The sequence below is a fragment of the Festucalex cinctus genome, chromosome 9 (assembly GCF_051991245.1).
Source record: "Festucalex cinctus isolate MCC-2025b chromosome 9, RoL_Fcin_1.0, whole genome shotgun sequence".
NCBI classification, from domain to species: Eukaryota; Metazoa; Chordata; class Actinopteri; order Syngnathiformes; family Syngnathidae; genus Festucalex; species Festucalex cinctus.
In genome coordinates, this window is record NC_135419.1 from 12,126,799 (window position 1) to 12,146,650 (window position 19,852).

Consider the following 19,852-nt stretch of genomic DNA (forward strand, 5'->3'; position numbering starts at 1 on the left):
AGCGCAGAGAGGTCAACCCTTTCAATATTTTCAAAATTGAAATGCAGTGGTGGCCTTTTTGCGCCACTCTTCTTTCCCAAGTGGCGCCATGTTCTTTTGAAAAAGAGACACTGGAAAGCCGGTGGGTGCATCTTAGCCACTCAAGCAATCTCAGAAGATTTCAGTCCGGCAAGCAGAACTTGTAGCAAACAACAAAACTGTGATTTTACACTAAATAAACGTACGCACATTGCTAAAATAGGAGATGAGTTTGCGAAAGACAGGGCACATGAATAAGTCTGGGCATAAATCATGTACAGTGACGCTCTGAGGAGTAGTACAGTGCAAGTATTTGCAGGCAATATGAAGCCATAGATAATTGAATGTGTGTTTCCCTATGTGGAAAGCCATCATCTCACGGGTATGGAATATGTTAGCTAGAATCAGGAGTTGAGGGGAGTAGGAAGGCGAAAGGTCTCGGAAAAGGGAGCGAGAACTCCAGAGAGAAATTGGTTAATATTAGCAAGGTTGTCTTCATGAATAACACAAATCACGGCAACTGTTAACATCAGCAGGACTCCACAGTGTGAGTCTTTTGTGAGATTAAAGGGGGACGGTGTAAAACAACTGTTCAGTGAATTCGGCAATCAAAATTAAATATGTCACTAGCAGGACAGCAGAGCGCGACGTGAAATCCAAGTTGTCGAGTAATAATAACTTACATTGTCGGCAATGGTGCGACCCAACTTGTCCATTCTTGATCCAGCCTCTGCAATTTTCTTGGCGGCGCTGATCACATCAGATGTATTTTTCAGTGGTCCTTTTCCCCTGGGGAGGAATATTTTAAAGATCAGTCACATTTTTGGTCACATGTGAATTTTATTTGGTTTAGGGTGGTTTTCTGATCAGAGCAAAAGCTGTGTAGGAACTGGTAACGCACATTACATACACCATAGGTCAAAGTCAATGTGGTATTTTGAGTTTTGGCTCCTTCTAAACTGATCCAAGTCTCTCTGCCTGCAGGAAACTGGTAAATCAACATTCGAAAAGTTCAGCAATTGATGTCTGCATAATATCGGAGGAGCACAACAGCAACTTCTGAAAATGCTTATTTATTTTTAAATCACTCAAAACGTGTTCTGACAGGAAAATACAAAACATGGTTGTTAATGACGTGAGTCGCTGCGTGCAGGTTTTGCGTTACACGTCATGCGTTAATTATTAAACTGAATCAGAATGCAGGAGATCATGAAAATCATCCGACTAACAAGACCACTTTCAATCACAACCCTTTACATAGAATGCAGAATTATTGTTGACACCGGAGAATTCAGAGCAAAAAAAATGCTACAAGATAATATTCAATGGTGCAGTAAAAAACAAAAAAACAAACAAAACAAAAAAAAAAACATGAACAGACCTGAACGTACAACAGAAAAATGCTATTGGAATGTTGCCATATTACAACATTTTTTTTTTTACCCTATACAGGTCAACTGAGCCCAGTGATCAAATCTAACATAGCGCTTAGCAATTTTCTCTCCCTTTCACCACAAGGGAGTGAGGGACACATTTGGCTAGAGACACAAATTGAAGTCAACAACAACTCTCACTAGTTATTCAGAGGACAGATGGATATGGAAGTTACAACATGTTCATATCCCTTACCCTCTGATGCCCCACCACAAAGTAATTCAGTGTCCTAATGAAAGAGGCTACTGCGATAGCACAAAGAGGAATCTTGGAGGGCAACTCTTTATACTGGCTCCTGTGTGTATTAAAAAAATAAAAAAAATGTAAAAAAAAAAAAAAGGAAAAAACTTGTTTCTAGAGAAAACTGCCTGCTGCAGTATGGAGACATGAGTAGCAACGGTGCAGCTATAATACACAGCAAAATGTTAAGGTGTGTCTCTTTAATATATCTAGATATGCAGGCTGAAAACTTACAGACTACTTCAGTGTGGTATTCTGATATATACTTTAAGAAGATATAAAAGTAGAATTTGCTCGGGTTGGCGTGGGGGGAAGCTGTTCACAATGGTGAGGTTTCATCAGTGTGTGGTATTCCAAAGAAGCTGTCCTGTATTTCATTTGTTTATACAGCTTAGCAAACCGCGCCAACACTGCATCAAAATATTTATTTGTATAACCCATCAACAACTTTTTCTTCTTCATCTCTTATCTACATATTTCTTTTAACATGGTGTTCTTGGTGCTGACAGAGGCCACGGTCGGATAAACCAAGGACAAGCTGACAAACTTGTGATCCTAAAAACAATTCATTTCTACTGGTTAGCTGGCAGGCATGCTTGATTGTTACTTGAAGCTGTTTCTTCGCACTTTAGTGCATTCCTTAAAAACTGGCACTACTCCCAGATATTGTGAATGGCATTTATTTATCCACTGTATATCTGGGTTTTATTATAATCCATTCGTATTTTATTCATTTTTCTGCTTTCTATCTAAAATGGTGTTTTATAAATAAAGATGAGTGAAAAGAAGAGAAAATTGCCATTTCATATAATTTTAAGCAAAATTACTATCAGAATATGGATCGTGATTGGAATATAAAAATATTTTGTCCATATTACACAGCACTAACTCGCGTGCTAAAAAAAAAAAATTTGCTTGTTAGAAATTAACTGCTTAGCCATGGTTCTGACTAAACTCTTAGTGATTTTTCCTACATTAATTAAAAAAAGAACTGAACTAAACTTGAAGTTTTCCAGCATAAGTGGTCAGGCCTCTCGATAATAAACCCCTCTGACAAGAGGACATGGGAGATTTTCATGGCGGGCAGATTGAGTTGAAGACAGAAGTTCTAGACGCAGCTGCAGGTGCCAAGCTGTTTGTCAGCCACATAGGACCGAGCCATACCCCGCTACCAAAAATTCCACATCAGGTGGCCCCCCAAATATACTGAATGTCTCCAAGCCACAAATGCTTTATTCATAAGGGCCAACAGACAGCCATAAGCAATGCAGGACGTCAACAAGAATCACTCTCGCACTGCAGATTGGTCAGGGGAGGTCGAGATCCATTACCTCACAGAGCATTAACCTTGGCAAGGCATTGTGCCTGCTCAAGCTTGAAGGGGCAATCATTTGGGCAAAAGGTGGAATTAGCTAGCTACTGACCTTCTGTTCGCTACTGTACAATGTAGGTGCGAGGGAGTAATATGAACGTATATATTCAGCCATACAATCCTTCATCAGCCATGTGATTTCATTTCTTCTTTGTTCTCTTATCAGACTTTGTTTTGCCAAGCACAACAGAGGTTGTTTTCAACTGCATTTGTATGCATGAATTGTTTTGGCCGACAGAAAATCTATGCATCTCTGCAGATTTGAACTTTTTGTCAGTATAATGTCGATGGCCGTGTTGTCTAAAATGTTCTGCCAAACACCGCAGATCGCTGGTGTCGGGCTGAGGCAGATTCACCAAATTTCACTCTTCCCAGCCCCACACAGGTGTGGTGTTATTCTCACAAATTATAGACCAATCTTATGTGTTCAAACTCTCTCTCTCTCTGACAATACAATGCTAACAGTTGAACAAATGTGACATATTTGAGATCTCCTGAAAAGTGATGATTTTCAAGGTAGGAGGACTGCGCTCGATGCCAGCGATACCCAAAAAGACTACAGTTTCATTGACTGCTTGAGCAAGGTCAGGTTTTTTTTATTATTCCCCTCCACTGGCCAACTGAGCTATCCAACAGACAATCTGACTTACAATAGAAAATCGCAAAACAAGAGGTGACTCATATGAATTAAACTCACCTGGTGAAGTCTGTCATCTCCATCATGATCATGCACATCTGCTTGGCCAAAACAATGATGTCATTGCCGCTGTCATCCCACTTGGATACCTCAGCATCCAGCTTGCTCTTCTCCTCCTGAAAGCTGGCGACTTGTTCTGCTATCTTTGCCTTCTGTTCCTGTGGCAGCTGAGCCATAATAGCCTAAAGCGGGGGATAGTTGAAGAATGCAACAATCAAACATTCATGAATGAAATTTAAATAATGGCAAGGGCACACACTATCAATTGAAATTGAATTAAACACATTTAAAAAAACAGGCTCCATCTAGTTTAACTATAAATTGAACCAATTGACAAATATCTGTTGCAACCACATTTGTCAAAGTATTTTGTGGTATATAGTATGCCATGGCAAATACTGCTTTCAAAAGCAAACTAATGGTTTACTAACAAATTAGTGTACACATTGAGAACTGCACATCAGTTGATACATTTTCAAATGAATTAAAACTACAGCATTTATTTAATCAAAGTAGCCAACATATGAACAACACAATAAGGGTGTTCATCTTATGCATTTCGGCACTGCTCCTCATCCTCTCCAGGATGATGCTATGATTTTGTGCTATTAAATGAGTTTGTGGTATGCATCTGGATTTTCTCCTATTATAAACTGAGAAGAAACTAGACTCACCCTTGCACTCTGGCCAGCAATCAGCTGGTCATCTTCAGTCTGCACGCTGGTCCTGCTGCGAACATCGAAGTCTTCAGTCTCAAAGTCAGAGTCGTCCAACTCTTCTGGAGTCTGTAAAACAACAAGATGAAAATTTCTTTTAAAAGAAGCAGAAAAATAAGTTCGCCTTACACCTAGGATTATTTGGAAAATTACTACAAAACATGAATGCAGTCTATTGTACAAAAATAAAACTTCCACGTGCTGCTTGGGCATCTGTGAGGCAAATGAAAGAAGGTAGTATAAAACATGCTGGGAGCACAAAATTCAAGAATCCCATCTGGCATTCCTGAAATAGAGAAAGATGTAAGCGTTGCATACCCCAAGTGTAGCTACTTCAAAATTTGATCCACCACAATCTTAATATAAAACAGACCATATGCTTCTGTTTTTACACACAAAAATTCAAACAGTATAACTCAATTACTCGTGTACTTTTGGGAAGCTACAAAACCAAAAGAATCAAATGAAAAGGTGTTCAAAGATGATTATAATTACTATGTTGTGCTTATTAAGTAATGCAGTATCTCCCATCTTGAAAAACTTTGGAGTAGTTCCATCTAAAAATGGGCAAATATTTTTATGGAATGCAGTGATGTCATTGCTGTGCACGGAACAGGGATATATACTCAGGTACAAATCTGTTCTGACTCACAGGCATCTCTTTCAAGTCAGACAATGGTGTTCGGTGGGGCGCAGAGATCACCTGCCGTGGCCTGAGCAACAGATGAACGTGGGAGGCTCACAAATGGAAGCTCATGTTTTGGCAGCAAAAAGCCCCCTTTTTTTTTTTTTTTGGCGGCATCAATACTAGTCTGCACTTAAAAAGGTTTTGTCAGTATATCAATGTTTGTTCAATACAAGTGATAATGTAAATATATAATGTGTGTCATCTTGAATGCAACAACCTTGCAACAGCTGATTTTCAACAGTTCTGACCTGACTACAAGACCAACAGTTAACATGTCTGCATTACAGTCATGTTGCAGTACATTTTTTTTGCTCTGATGCTCTCTTCGATATATTGAGCTCGACTTAAAGATGAGGGGAATCACCTTGACCGCCAAACTATGAAGGAAACTGGGGGGGAAAAAAAAAAAAAAAAAAAAAAAAAAAAAAGTAGCAACAGCTGCCCCCCGTTTTTCACTGTCAGCAGCTCTCATACTTATGACACTCTCATTCAGGTCTGGAGGGCATATTTTCTGATGTCGCTGTCCAACAGCAGACTCTTCATTCCAGCTTTACAAATACAGTCTGACCAACCCTTTTGTAAGGTAAATGTCTGTTGGCAATGGCTCAGTCCTGAAGGATCTTACTTTAAAATGTTGGTCTGGGTGCTGCCTATTGTCAGCTTGTTGCCGAGACTATGTGGGTTTAATTATCTTAAATGCATTGTCTTTACAATAAATTATATTCACCACCATTAGTATAAACACAATATCCTTGATTATTATGTATTTGATGAATCTGAATTAAGCAGAAAAATCCACCCGTTTTTACCCATTACAGGGGGCAGCCATTTTGCCTTTTACTACCCCTTCTCGTCAACTGAAAATGACATCACAGTACCTAAGGGCTCAGCTTGTGAACGTCATGTGTCCAAAACCCAGAAAACAGGTGAGCCATGAATGGTCGTTCACAAGCAGCCCTGAGTGTAAAGGGCATTTATACATCCACACAAGATGGAACAGCATACAATATAATATAAATTGTATGAGGGAGTCAAGCAATGTGTGCAACCTACCCTAATCATGAGGACAGCCTTGCGAATGTCTCGAATGCCATCATACACAAGACGGGAAGCATCAATGAACTCATTCTCATCAACCGGCTGTGAGGGGTTTGCGCTCAAGGCCTCCACTGCAGACTCAATTTGCTCTGTGAACCGTGGCATCACTGAGGGAGGGTGAGATGAAAGGTGGGGGAAAAACAATATTGAGGAAGATTTCTTTGAAGAACCACAGTGAGCATAGTCCAATGCAACCACAGTGTAACCACAGACAAATGAAAATGACTTGTTACACCAAGACAACAGCCTAGACGGGTCACAAATATATTTTAGCAGAAGGAATAAGCACATATAATATATGTTGATGTTCACAATCAATCCTTTGTTCTCTGATTCAAATGCAAAATGAGGCTTAAGGCATCACCTCACATAGCACAAACGTTGACAAACCTTATATTATCCTAGGGCCTGGCCGATTTAATTGCCGGCTATTCGCGTTTTTAAAAATCTGCAAAAAATGGGACCATTTTTTTCCCCTGCGTATTACTTCTCTGTTGCAAGGTTAAATACTAAAGGACTAATTATTGTAAAGATGTCAAATGTTCTCTTTTTAGTTCATATCTTTATTTTAAACATTATGGTACCCAATAATTATTTTCTTCATTACTTTTTTTTTTTTTTTTGGTCAGCCGATTAATCTTTTATTGGAATTTGATTCTTGCCAAATATCTGAATCGGCCTCAAAAATGTTCATATCGGTCGGCCCATATTTTTTGTCTGCCAACTCATCCCACCAGGAGCTGCCACAATAATGTTTTTCCAACTAGCATTTGTTTGGTTGTTTGAACAGCAACGTCAATGTTTGTGTTCATTTGAATGCTGCAACCATGTCGTTTGTGTGAGCAACAACTGCTCCTTTTATAACCAACCAACTTTAAAATCCATTTATCATGATTACGATGCCTTTGTACAATTCCCTCTCTCTTTCTACTGGTAGAAACATACTGGCGCTATACTCTATTACATCATCGTATCAGAGTTTCACCTGTGTCAGTCAGCAGCTTGGTGGCCTCCAACACCTTCTCTGTGTAGATTCCAGGTTCATAATTGTCCATTTCAGAAGTGACCACATGAACCACTCGGGCAGCACGGCCTCTAATAGCCCCGGCAGTGCGATCCAAACCATCCACATCTTTCTCTTGCAGAGCGATAACACACTTATTCACGTCCTCCAGGATGTGATTCTCTGGGGGGGGCAGACAATAGACCGTTATACTGAGCAGAATTCCCTGCACTATGATTTGCATCCTATATTTTGGTATTGGGGTTCTTACAAGCACCACTTACCAGACACACAAAGGAAGTCATCGATGGATGTTATGTCGTCAACAGCATCAGTGAGGACCCTGACCTGCTTCTCCCATTGCTCCTTGAACAAATCCATATTGTCTTGTGCCACCTTACTGTTGGGCTTTGCAGCTAGGGCCAAAGCTGCATTAATCACCTGCAATCGCCCCATCACAAACATGACACCATCATGATGGTGTTTGAAGGTATGAGGATGTGCAAGTTGATTTTGCCTTTACAGATGCGTTAAGTCACAAATTTCCTTAGTTGTCATATTTTACAACGGAAATAAAAAGTGAGCTTGATGGAAGTGGATCCAAACAGCAACAGTACCTGAGGGCAAAGAGTTTCCAATTGAGATGCTGCCATCCGGACCAGCTTCACTCCCTCCTCGTTGTTGGAGATGGAGCAGGCTAAGTTGGCCACCTTAAGAGATAAGATAAAAATGGCACACACAAAGAAATAGCGTAAGGGAGAAAGTTCAGATTTTTCTCAAGGACTACAAAACATGCAAAGCATTCACAATAACTAAAATGTATTTTTACACCTTCCCAAGAAACACTGTGCTTCCCCAGAAAAATGTAGGTCAGAGGCTGCTGTTTAGATATGATGGCAACAATGCAAAAAGAGAACGTCTGGGATGAGAGGAACTGCGCCAAAGTGGGATTATCCAGACAATGATGTGCTGTAATGGAATCTATTACAAAGCGTGACTTGACTATAGCTAGAGAAAAAGTGTGTTCACAAGTCTGGTTCTTGTGTTAGTAATTTTCAGTATTCACTATTTAAATTCAAATAACCCCACTAAAAAGAGACATGGTTTTGACAAAAGGTAGTGGATCTGTTTAGATTGCATCCAAAGATGAATGTGGGTCAGTCATAATGTCATAAGGGCTTCAAACAAACGTGTATAAACTAATGGACCATTTGCCTTTAGGCCACCAACTCTTGTGCTCATATCATGTGAACAGAATAGAGCAACACTGATACCGATTGTCAAAGGCCGATTTTAAGAGCACAGATTTCAGGATTTTGATCTAATGTAGCATCACTCCATCTATTTCCTGCAAATGGACAAAATTGTTGATATCCTTCTAATGAAAGAAAATCCCACAACTCACAGTGAAATGAAAATCTAAATCTAATGAAAACTAACCAATTAACTTTGGACATTGCTATCAAATTGTGGTGAATGGAATCATTGGAGGTGATGATAATAATGATAATAATAATGATAATAATAATAATAACAAAAATGATGATACCCCTAGAAAATGTGAATTCACCATATGATGTGTTAAATTTAGGTGTGTCCACTATGTCTTCAAACTTCTAACCAATCAGCCTGCCTTCTTAAAGTTGTCACTGTACCACAATGAACATGGACAACAGCAGCTTCATGTTACTGTGACTACCTTTGCACAAGACATATTAATCAGAAGTTTAAAATCCATAGGACTATAGCCAACTTTCCTGGATGTGGCTGCAATATAAAAATTGGCGACACATTATACAAGTGGTAACCAAAGTTATACGTTATACGTTAAGGGTACCATCATTTTTGTCCAGGCTTATTTAATTCGTATATATTTTTTAAAATGATTCTGTTGAACCATCATCAAATGTAATGCCTAATTTCAAATAGCTAAATTTATGTTTGTTTTTTTATTTATCATTACGTTTGTTTCAGGTTATTTCAGTGATCACTGAGTTTTTTTCTTTAAGAGTACATAGTACCAACTATTTTGCTAAGTGTGTATAACATTTTCGCTCTGCAGTCACAGTAAGCTGGAGACTAACCAAGCACACACATTTACACCCACAAGAATTTATAGTTTGCTGTTATCCAAACATACTGTTCAATTTTGACATGACGGTGAGGCATTCATGCTCTTCCCAATGCTGGCAAATTACACAAAATTGCATAGATCAACTTGCACAACGAATGTAGTGCACTTTAGTAAAGTAGCAACTAGAAAGATAATGGTTGATGGAAAACGCAAGTAGCCACAGTTGTATGGGTCCATTATAATAAGTGTTCAAACTCCGCAAATTACTCAATTTTTGTGAGTTGTCGGGGGGGGGGGGGGGGGGGGGGGTGAATCAAGATTTTTTTATTTTTTTATTAACAGCTTCTTAAAGTTTTTTTTTAATATTTAAAATAAGATTAGTCTCTGCCCTCAATTCTATAGTTTTCTGTAGTTAATGAATTCCAAAAATTAAAAATAAATGAAATCTCCCATGAAGCCAACTGAATTTTTAAAGACTTCCCCTGTACTCAACAAAACTTAAATCTATTATCAGCCGTTGGATTTTTTCGTTTTTAAGGCTGATGCATATTTGTCAAAATGCCGAATATTGGCGCCGATAAATCGGCCCTGCTGACAGTTTATCCCTACAAGCTACATTCAGTTATGTAGGTTATATTACACTCCAAGTAGCTATAATACATATAAACAACATTATGAGCCTGCCAATGTCCTGAGGTCTGACAGTGAGGTGTTTCTTGGCAATTTAAAGGTCGCCTGCCCGATGTGCTGCCCCATTCTGTCCAACTCATGAGCAGTGTGTTTGGCAAAAGCTTATGCTACTCTGTTCTCCCTGGGCCAGCCGATAAAGTGGACTCGTGGTCACCCGCCCATGGGGAGATGTCCCATTTCAAATGTCAGCATTTGATGCTCGGACATGGGTATTCAAGGAATTGAGTGAAAGTACACTAATGAGGTCAGCTAGTGGTGCCTCTGGCTAGCTGATGCTCCTAAGTCATCACTTTGTGGTCTTATGTTCTTAAGAAAAAGTAAACATTTAATAAATTAGCATGGTTAGATTTGTGTGTGACCGCAGCACGGAATTGGGCAGCATTATCCATGAGGAACAAGCTAAAATTCATCAGGAATACTGTACTGCCAAAACTGCTTAAGTCTTACGTAAATCAAATTTACAACAGAGTTGAAACACATTGAGAACCTTAATAGTCAACCTGGAGGAAGTCTATTGATTCTTCTAGGCCTGGTAAAATAACTCAATCCAGAAATAATAATAATAATAATAAAATAAAAAAAGATTAACTCTTAGTTTGTGTTGATCTTTGACAAAGAACAATCAACATTGCACATTACCTCAATTAGCTTGTTGGCATGCTCACGGAACACCTGTGCATATTCCTTGACTTCTTTCTCATTACCATTCTTTGCAGCTTCAATCAGAACCAGGAGGGGTACATTGGTTTCCAAAAATGAGTCAGACACATGGTCCATTACAGCTTTACGCAGCTGTGAGGGTGAGAAATAGAACAAAGTGGCAATATTTTAAGTTTTCAAAATTATTCGTCATTTACTCACTTGCATTATATTAATGGCTATTATAAAAGGGGAGGGGTGGAAAATGACAGTTTCAAAGCCACAAGAATTCATAAAAAAATAAAATAAGTAAATAAAAAAATTTAAAAACCTGTCTGCGGAGGTCTCTGGTTTTCTTTGTCATCCTGTCGATTGCTGTGTTCAGAGCATCACTCCTGTCCTTTCTGCCAGCCTGCAAAGAAAACATGGAGAGGATCATAGATGGTATTGTAATGATAGTTTCGTGATATAATCCCCACTCAAGAACAACAACTTTTTTATTTATTTATTTATTTTATTTTATTTATTTATTTATTTATTTTTGACAAGCTCAGTTTTATTATTTTAGCGGGTGTGCTGGAGAAATGTGCACAAGAACGAGGGCAGGTCACCCGATTTGGCTGTTATGCAAGTATTACTTGGCTGTCCCAACAGAAAGAGGATAGATGATGGGGATACATTGATGGGCGGGGCTCACTCAAATTCATTTGAAAAACCAGCACGGTATGCCTATTGTTTTACCACTCTCATCCACAGGCCCATATGAAATTAGGAGGTCCCACTTGTACAACAATGCAGGTTGAAACAAACGAATGACAATTGTAAAGACAATATTTTTAAACCTACAACTAAATAAAAGTGCTTAAATTATGGATAGAAACATTTCAACTCTTTTGGGCAAAAAGTGAACACTAAGTGCTAAGCAGTAGTGTGAAACTCTACCCACTGTTCCCCACAGAGCAGAGAGATGTTCAGCCTCATTCTGAAAACTGCTCAAGTGGAAGTTACCAGAACTAAAACTTTCGAACATACACACACTGGTTAGCTCCAACAGATTCCCACAGCAAAGCAGAGAACATTAGTTTACAGGGAAATGCAATGGACACAGAAGAGCAACAAGAAACCAGCTTTTCGCCCCCAACGTGCAAATCAGATGCAGAACCACCTGCCTCATCCCCCAACACTCTTTGCCCATCAAGATTATGTAGGGGGTCCACTGGAAACGCAAGATCTCACAAAGCATTAATCCCAAGATTTTTGTTTTGTTGTTTTTTTCCCAGTTGGTTGCAGTTCTGTGGTTGGGTTCTGTTCTGCCCCTTACTCTTGCAATCCCATTTCATTTGTGCCTAAACTATATTTCATTTCCACACCAGAGGATTTGAAGGCACTTCAGGTGTTTATTAAGGAAGCAGTTTCTCTGTGGCAGCTTTTATGATTGTAAAGTAAGTCTATCCATCTTTTTAAGGACAGACTTAAAAAAGTAAATTAAAAAAAAATCTTATACGTGTTAAGTCAGTCGTTTCTCAAAAAATATCTTTAAAGCAGTAACTGAGGTTTTGCGGTTCAAACCTCACCTTTGGATTTCCTAGGGGAAGTTTGCATGTTCTATAGACATTTTCTTAATGTTATCTCTGGAACTTGGATAGTTAGAAATCTAGTACACAATAATGAAACATTAAATACATTGATTAGGTAAAGTGTAGTTTGCTAGCCATGTAATGCAAGGCCTTGCTTCCGGTCCCTGGTGGTAATTGCACATCAAAATCTGAAAACTTGCTATGCAAATGAAGTCATTGATAGCAAAACTGCCCCCCTCAAAGAGAGAGACACACAAAAAAAAAAAAAAAAAAAAAAAAAAAAAAAAGTTATTTTGAATTTGAGCCTTGTTCAATATATTGTAATGTTCGAAAACAGAGCGAAAAAATACGTTTATTGAATCTACCTGATCAACAGCAAATAGTATTTTATTCTCACTTTGTGGTTAAGAGTCTAGCAAATTTTACTGGATGTTTAAAAACACTTGTACATTTTTTTTCTTTATCACCTCATGCAGGTGCTTAAACATAGCTGCATGGCAGAAAGAATATGCACTGGCAAATTATCTTGACATCCTGTTAATACACTCCTCTAGAGACGTGGAAATTCAGGCCAATGAATTTTATTATTTTTTTTGTTGTTGTTTTTTTAAATAGTATGCGTTATTCTTCTTATTCTAGTATTTAGTAGACCTATGCATCAAGACCAACAAAGCAAGGCTTTGATTTACAGGTGTGACTACTTTAAATAGCAGGCCACCCCAACACTTTCAAATTATCAATATTCTGATCGTGACAAGTCAGTGGGAAGAAGTGGGGGTGGAAGACTGGCGGTACACAAGCAGTGGTATAAGGCAGGGAGCAAGTGACTGAGCGAGTGAGAGAGACAGAGCGAGTGAGAGGGTTGCTGTGTGAGTGGGAGAGAAAAAGAGAGAGAGAAAGAGTAGTGATGGTCGACGCCAGGCTGCCACCACTCTGTAGCAGTGAGTGGCTGCAACAAAAAGCACAGAATAACATCCCTGGCTCCCTGCTCGGCTTTTTTTCCTCTCTTCTTGCGTCTCAGCAAGCAGATGAGGGCTCTGCGGAGGCAATGTTGGGACTTAGCCGGCGTCAGAAGCAGATTCTTTGGATGCCATCAACAAGTTAAGGGTGCAGGACTCGAGCCATGAAAGGCGAAAAGCTTGATTTTGAAGCAACCGGCTGATCAGACATCATTGCAGTGGAAAGGAAAGAAAAGGGTAAAAAGAAAAAAGGGAGGAGGACAACCTTAACCAGAATTGCAGGGACTGCAACTGCTCAACTTAAAAAATTATACTACCATCAACACATATAGGATTTGTTGGATAAAGACAACAATTAAACCACTGTTGGATTTTATGGGACAGCAAAGAAAAACTGGAATAAACATCCTGGGACATGGAAATTTCTATTTTCTCTCCTTTGCGTGGGCTCAGAATTGCTTCATTTCAAAAGAGACTGGTTCATTTTGTGCTTTTCCAAAAAGGTTATTTCCCTTTGGATTTTTCTTCCATGTGGTTGCTCAAAAAGTCTGCAGAGAAGGACAGTTGAATGCAGCTTCCGATGTGCACAAAAGAATGGGTAAGTTTGCCTCATTTTATATGAAAGATATGAATATGACTAGGGAAGGCAAGTAGGAGAAGCAAAGAAGTGAATTCTCTTTGGCACAATTTATCGACTCTTTCCTTCTCACCGATAGACGGACATACATACAGGGGCATACAGACAGACACACACAGGCACGCATTTTTCAATGTATTTTTATAAACTGTATAATCCAACTGCACCACACGATGTGCAGCCTTCATGATGCAAGGTTAACAGTTAATGTTGACACTGTACATTAAACTATTTCCACAGAAGAAGTTAATTCAATAGATGTTACAGAGGCTTCGCAATTGGTTATGATAAATTATGATTACAGCCTCCCTAACATGATCTGCATGAAGGGACAACTTTATGCAGGGCGGTTGCATATATTAAATATGTGTGTATATATAATCTATACATAAAATAATCACACCATACCAGTCAAAATCACCATTGTAGAAATAATTTAGCACACTGCAAAGAGTGGAATTGAAATTATTAGTTTAAAAAAGTTAAACCATATTTACAATCATAATAGAAACAAATTCACTCAATGCTAATTAGCTAGATGAGCTTCCCCCTTCGCCCACATCCCTCCATGCTCATTTTCTTATCTTCAAATCCACTCAGGTTTTCATTCAAGGTGGCCATTGGTGGGACCTGCACCAGCGGCTCTTTGTCTGTGTATGATCAGCATGCTCCTTGTGTGCCTGCTGCCTTCTGCATCATGCACAACCTGCCCTCAAAAATGCCGCTGTGAGGACCTGCAGTTCTACTGCGACACACAGGGACTTCAGGCACCCCCAGATGGTGTGGACAAAGGGGCCCTGGGGCTTTCACTACGGCACAACAGCATCACTGAACTCAGCCCTGATCAATTCTACGGCTTCAGTCAGCTCACCTGGTTACACCTAGACCACAACCAGATTACTACAGTTCAAGAAGATGCCTTCCAAGGGCTCTACAAGCTGAAGGACCTCAACCTGAGCTCCAATCGTATCACCAAGTTGCCCAATACAACCTTCATCCACCTCATTAATCTGCAGATTTTAGACCTGTCCTTCAATCAGATGACTGCACTGGAACCAGAACTGTTTCATGGATTAAGAAAGCTCCAAATTCTCCACCTCCGTTCCAATTTACTTCGTACCACACCTGTTCGGGCATTCTGGGACTGTCGTAGCCTGGAATACCTTGGTCTGAGCAGCAACCGTCTACGGAGTCTAGCACGAAATGGTTTTGCTGGCCTCATTAAACTCAAAGAGCTCCACTTGGAGCACAATCAGTTGACAAAGATTAACTTAGCCCATTTTCCACGCCTGGTGGGTCTCCAGTTTCTGTATCTGCAGTGGAATAAGATCAACAACATAACATGCGGTATGGAGTGGACCTGGACCACTTTAGAGAAGCTGGACCTTACAGGAAATGAGATCCGTGTCTTGACACCCGATGTCTTTCAAACGCTGCCAAATCTCAAGATTTTGCTGTTGGATAACAACAAATTAAGTAGTCTGGATGCCCAAGTCATGGATATGTGGCAGTCTCTAAGTACTATTGGATTGTCTAGCAACCTGTGGGAATGTACCAAAAGGATTTGTTCTCTAGCCACTTGGCTAAGCGCCTTCAAGGGAAGGTGGGAGCATTCCATTCTCTGCCATAGCCCTGAATATGCCCAAGGTGAGGAAATACTTGACGCCGTGTATGGATTCCAACTTTGCCAGAATTTTTCAGCGCCAGTTGTTCAACCCACTAGTACAACCACAGACGCTACCACACCTGCAGAGATGACAAGCTCCTTTTTTGGAATTATGCAGCCAACCCCTACGCAGGACTATGCAGAGGATAATTGGAGCTGCTCCACATTCACAACCACAACACACACACCTATCATTTCTCAAGCAACCACCACTGCATTGGAAGAGGCAGCTGTAACAGATGACTTCTCTATCATGGACAACACAGTTATGACTCATAGGGTTATCATGGGGACAATGGCGCTTCTGTTTTCATTCTTTTTCATCATTTTTGTTGTATATATCTCACGGAAGTGCTGCCCCCCCACCCTGCGCCGGATACGCCACTGTTCCGCTATTCAGAACCGTCGACAGATGAGGACCCAGCAGCGACAGCCTATGGCAGATCTAGCTACACAGGTGCCCTATAATGAGTACGAGCCCAGCCACGAAGAAGGAGCACTTGTAATCATTAATGGCTATGGGCAGTGCAAGTGTCAGCAACTGCCTTACAAAGAGTGTGAAGTATGAACTCTTATTTATTTCTACAACATACGGTTTGCCATTTGACCATTTGATGATACAGGGTTTGCTTTTTGGATTCGTTTTCCAATTCATGTAAAGAAAAAAAAAACGACAATTTCTACTTTCTGGGATTTGAGAAAACATGGCAAATGCTTATTGGTCCAATGACAGACATGACAGTGTTTGGGTGATGTAGAGATAGGCATAACTTTATTTTTCTATGAATGGAAGTTGTTCGTACAAGGCAGGGGCAATCATTTTGAACAAGTAAAGTGTCAACTGTGAGATTTGTCTCTTACGTCAATATTCCTCGCACAGAGCAAATTGTCAAATAACCCTCTGCAATCTACATTAAGCGCAAAACATTACCTTTTTTTTTTTTAAGATATTGAAATCACAGTGTTAACCACACCACAGGCACTGTAAACAAACCAACCAGCACAGATTCTCTACTTTCAATCGGATAAATATAATTGTTAAGAGGTGTGAGACATTTGCATTCACAAATTACAACTCACCATTCCTGCCGGGAATCTATTCTACAAACAAATCAGCCAATTTCTAAATTTTCAATGTTTGCAGTAATGTTGATATACACCAACTAGAACGGAAAAAAAGTTGTACATCTACAAGTTTTTATTTGAACATAACTTATACAAATCGCATAAACATTCAAAAATACCCTTTTCTACCTTTCTATCACACTAGGTGGATGGTTAGCAAGGAAACGCTAATGAATATCACACATGCCAGACAAGGGACCATTTTATTGTGAAAAATCAAACCTTTCAGTACCCCAGGCTCTTTATAACCAACACACTAATAAGGACTGACAGCCCCAAGACTAAACCAATTACGGCAAGGCAAAAGAATCAAATATTCTGTCACCCACACCAGTGATCCGGCAACATTTTGCTTGTTCAGACGCAAATATAGTTCTTATTAGAATCAATCTTGACGTCAAACAAAAGCTAAAGTGATTCTTTTTATTAAATAGTTTTTATTCGGAGACAGACTCTTTGCAGACTTCCATACTATGACAGTTACCGGGCGTGTCAAACTAAAATGTGGACAATGCCATGAAAAGAAATGGAGATCAAGTGATAAGCAAACAGCAAGCCTGGGTCAAGAGACATTTGTATGCAGGAGGGAAAGGATGTGCATTAGCATCAGACTAAAGCTGCTGCCGCAGCTCCGCACTTCTTTGTACTCAGTTTGGTGATGGGGGGCAGGGTGAAGGAGAGAACCACAGAGGATATGATGCCGAGCATGAAAGGAGCAACTCGGGATAAAGTATTTGTTTATTTAAACTAATGTCCATATTTCTGACCTTTTGAAATATGTGTAACAATAAATACATACTGAGTTACAACATTTGGTTTGCATTGAAAACAATTCGCTGCAACATTTTCACTAAATCTGGTCATCTTATGAAAATGTTTCATTCACAAAACACCCAAACAATCTCAAGTTACACTGGAGAGAGCCAGCAGGTGTCATTTGTGGCTTGGTCCTATCAAGTTGGTTTGAAACATCCAAATAAATGTTTGTGTCAGTGTGGCAGCACATTTTCATGTGTTTCTATACATCGAAAAGTGTTCCGTTTAAACGCAAAGGAAAAAATAATTTCCAAAATCAAGCAGGTCTGCTGTGTTTCTACTTTTGATTTCTTTCAGCTTCGCACTATATTACAACAACACTTTTACCTGTCTTGCATGTTTTAAAGTGCCATCCAGGAGAAAGAGACATTCATTTATGGTACAGCAGAACTGAGGATTATATGGCATTCCAATAAAGTTTGATCAAATATTTGACATTTCACTGTTAAAAACTATGGTTGTACCATGTGATGGAAAAGCCACAGCATTTGTAGAAATATGCATCCCTCTGCACTTTGGCCGTTTGTAAAATGTTTTTGTTTCCTCTTGTCATCCTCTAGCTCCCTATCCTGCCAAAAAAATAAAAAATAAAAGGAAAAAAAAAACAAGGAAACAGATCCTTCCCCTCTCTTACCCAGCATTTTCGTGCAAAATGAATGCTTTGCATATTTTGTATTGTAAATGTACAATTTCATATCTGTATAGTGCATAAGATGTGCCATCATGATAAAAAAAAATATCCTCCAAACATAACAGTATATTTTTAAATAAAATGGTTCAAATAACAGTGTACCTTATTAATGCTCAAAATTTACTGTAGTTCATCACATTATGGCTTAATGGATGTGTTAGCATACTGAAGATGACTGGAAAATAATTTTGCACAAATATCTAATATATGTGCTCCTGCATCTGATTGGCTGAGTCCAGGGTGAACACTTGCCTCTCGTCCAAAGACAGATTAACTCACCTGCAATTCTCATAAAGAAAAGTATTTACTATATTTCGGTTTCATTCAAAACTCTTTCACACAGGCGTGTTGAGAGCCCCAAATGAATTCATTCGCTATCACCGTTAAAGACAACCTCCACAAAGCAGGCATACAAAATGAGAGACAAGGACCAAAGCATAGACTGTCCCTAAATTGCAATGACAGAATAACAACTTTTGAGACCCAAAGGCCTGGCTCACAATCTGTGTACTTTGTTTTTTTACAGTCATTTAAAGAATTAAGGCGTAGAGCATCTGGCTATGTATGACCTACTCCATTTAACTGTTAATCGTAACTAGCTCTGAAATGGGAAGATGATCCGGAAAACACCTTATGTAACTATCCAATCAAAACTACCACCATATACAGGAACCAACTTTTACCAGTCATCTACCAAGGCCGAAGAGATGTTTTGGTTGCAGTCAACGTCCACTGACATCTGTGGATGTCTAGATTTTAACATCTCGGCCTATTCCTCATTTGGTAGCAAACACGCAAAACATCTGGTTGCATAACAAACGGTGATAAAGTGCTTCAAGGTGCAAACACTGATCCTGTGTGCGCTACTTGACCACACCGATTGGCTGTCAAATAGGGGCAGGCTGCATGGCTGGTCTTTTTCAGCCTGTGGCAGAAAATGAGCTGACGGTCAAATTGTGCTGAAATGCTTTACGTCTCGATCAGACGATTCCGCAAAAATGAGAGATCGTAAGCCCCACATTTCGCCACATGATCTAATATCGTCATATCGCCCACCCCTAAACATGAACCAATTTCCAATTAAAAGCGTACAATCATTTTTTAAATTCATACTTTGACAATGAAAAAATCATTACGTTCCACCGCTTTGTCATCTGTGCAATACAAAGTGCTCATCAAATCTGCCAGTTTTGATTAAAAAAAAAAATAAAAATAAACTAGCACAAAATGTGTAGATTGCATTACTGTGTATTTTATTTGTCCATTATGTCATTTGAAAACACACAAAACATATCGGATGGATTGAAGGGTAATATAGTGATAGTGAGCACAGATACGCTCCCTAGGGAATGATGTCCAACAATTTCATCTGATTACATAAGGTATTAGATTGGAAGGATGCTCCTGGCAGGGATAGTGGTTCATCCAACTGCCAGCAGGAACTCCTTGCTGCTCGCACTGTACAATGACTTTCTCCTCTGGAGGCCAGAGATGCGCAAACTAAGCAGCGCTTATCGGTCAGCTCCTGGCCATACAGACGGGACTGAGGCAAAGTCTGAAGGAGAATTGTGCTCTTCATTTTCAGCTTGATTTTTTTTGTTAGCCAATGTTGACTATCTATTTACCGGTACATTTAATTCAATAGCAGGTAGCTTTGAATAAACTGAATTCCTAATGCCCTTGAAGTGGTGCCAAATGGAATGAAATTAAAA

The 19,852-nt window shown here is 39.4% G+C and overlaps 2 protein-coding genes across 3 annotated transcripts in view; one reads left to right on the plus strand and one right to left on the minus strand.

Moving 5' to 3' along the window:
• ctnna1 (catenin (cadherin-associated protein), alpha 1) overlaps positions 1-19,852 on the minus strand; it is a 43,057-nt gene that overhangs the window by 10,269 nt on the left and 12,936 nt on the right. For both annotated transcript variants that reach the window (XM_077532998.1, XM_077532999.1), the window contains exons 8-16: positions 11,001-11,081; positions 10,670-10,822; positions 7,884-7,976; positions 7,551-7,707; positions 7,249-7,449; positions 6,219-6,370; positions 4,436-4,546; positions 3,762-3,943; positions 702-807 (exon numbers count right to left, since the gene is read on the minus strand). In XM_077532998.1, coding sequence (XP_077389124.1) covers positions 702-807; positions 3,762-3,943; positions 4,436-4,546; positions 6,219-6,370; positions 7,249-7,449; positions 7,551-7,707; positions 7,884-7,976; positions 10,670-10,822; positions 11,001-11,081 — 1,236 coding nt within the window. The remainder of the gene's footprint in view (positions 1-701; positions 808-3,761; positions 3,944-4,435; positions 4,547-6,218; positions 6,371-7,248; positions 7,450-7,550; positions 7,708-7,883; positions 7,977-10,669; positions 10,823-11,000; positions 11,082-19,852) is intronic.
• Positions 13,161-18,062, plus strand: lrrtm2 (leucine rich repeat transmembrane neuronal 2). The gene is made up of 2 exons (XM_077532638.1): positions 13,161-13,803; positions 14,443-18,062. The coding sequence occupies exons 1-2, from the start codon at positions 13,581-13,583 to the stop codon at positions 16,074-16,076; spliced, it is 1,857 nt and encodes a 618-aa protein (XP_077388764.1). The 5' UTR covers positions 13,161-13,580; the 3' UTR covers positions 16,077-18,062.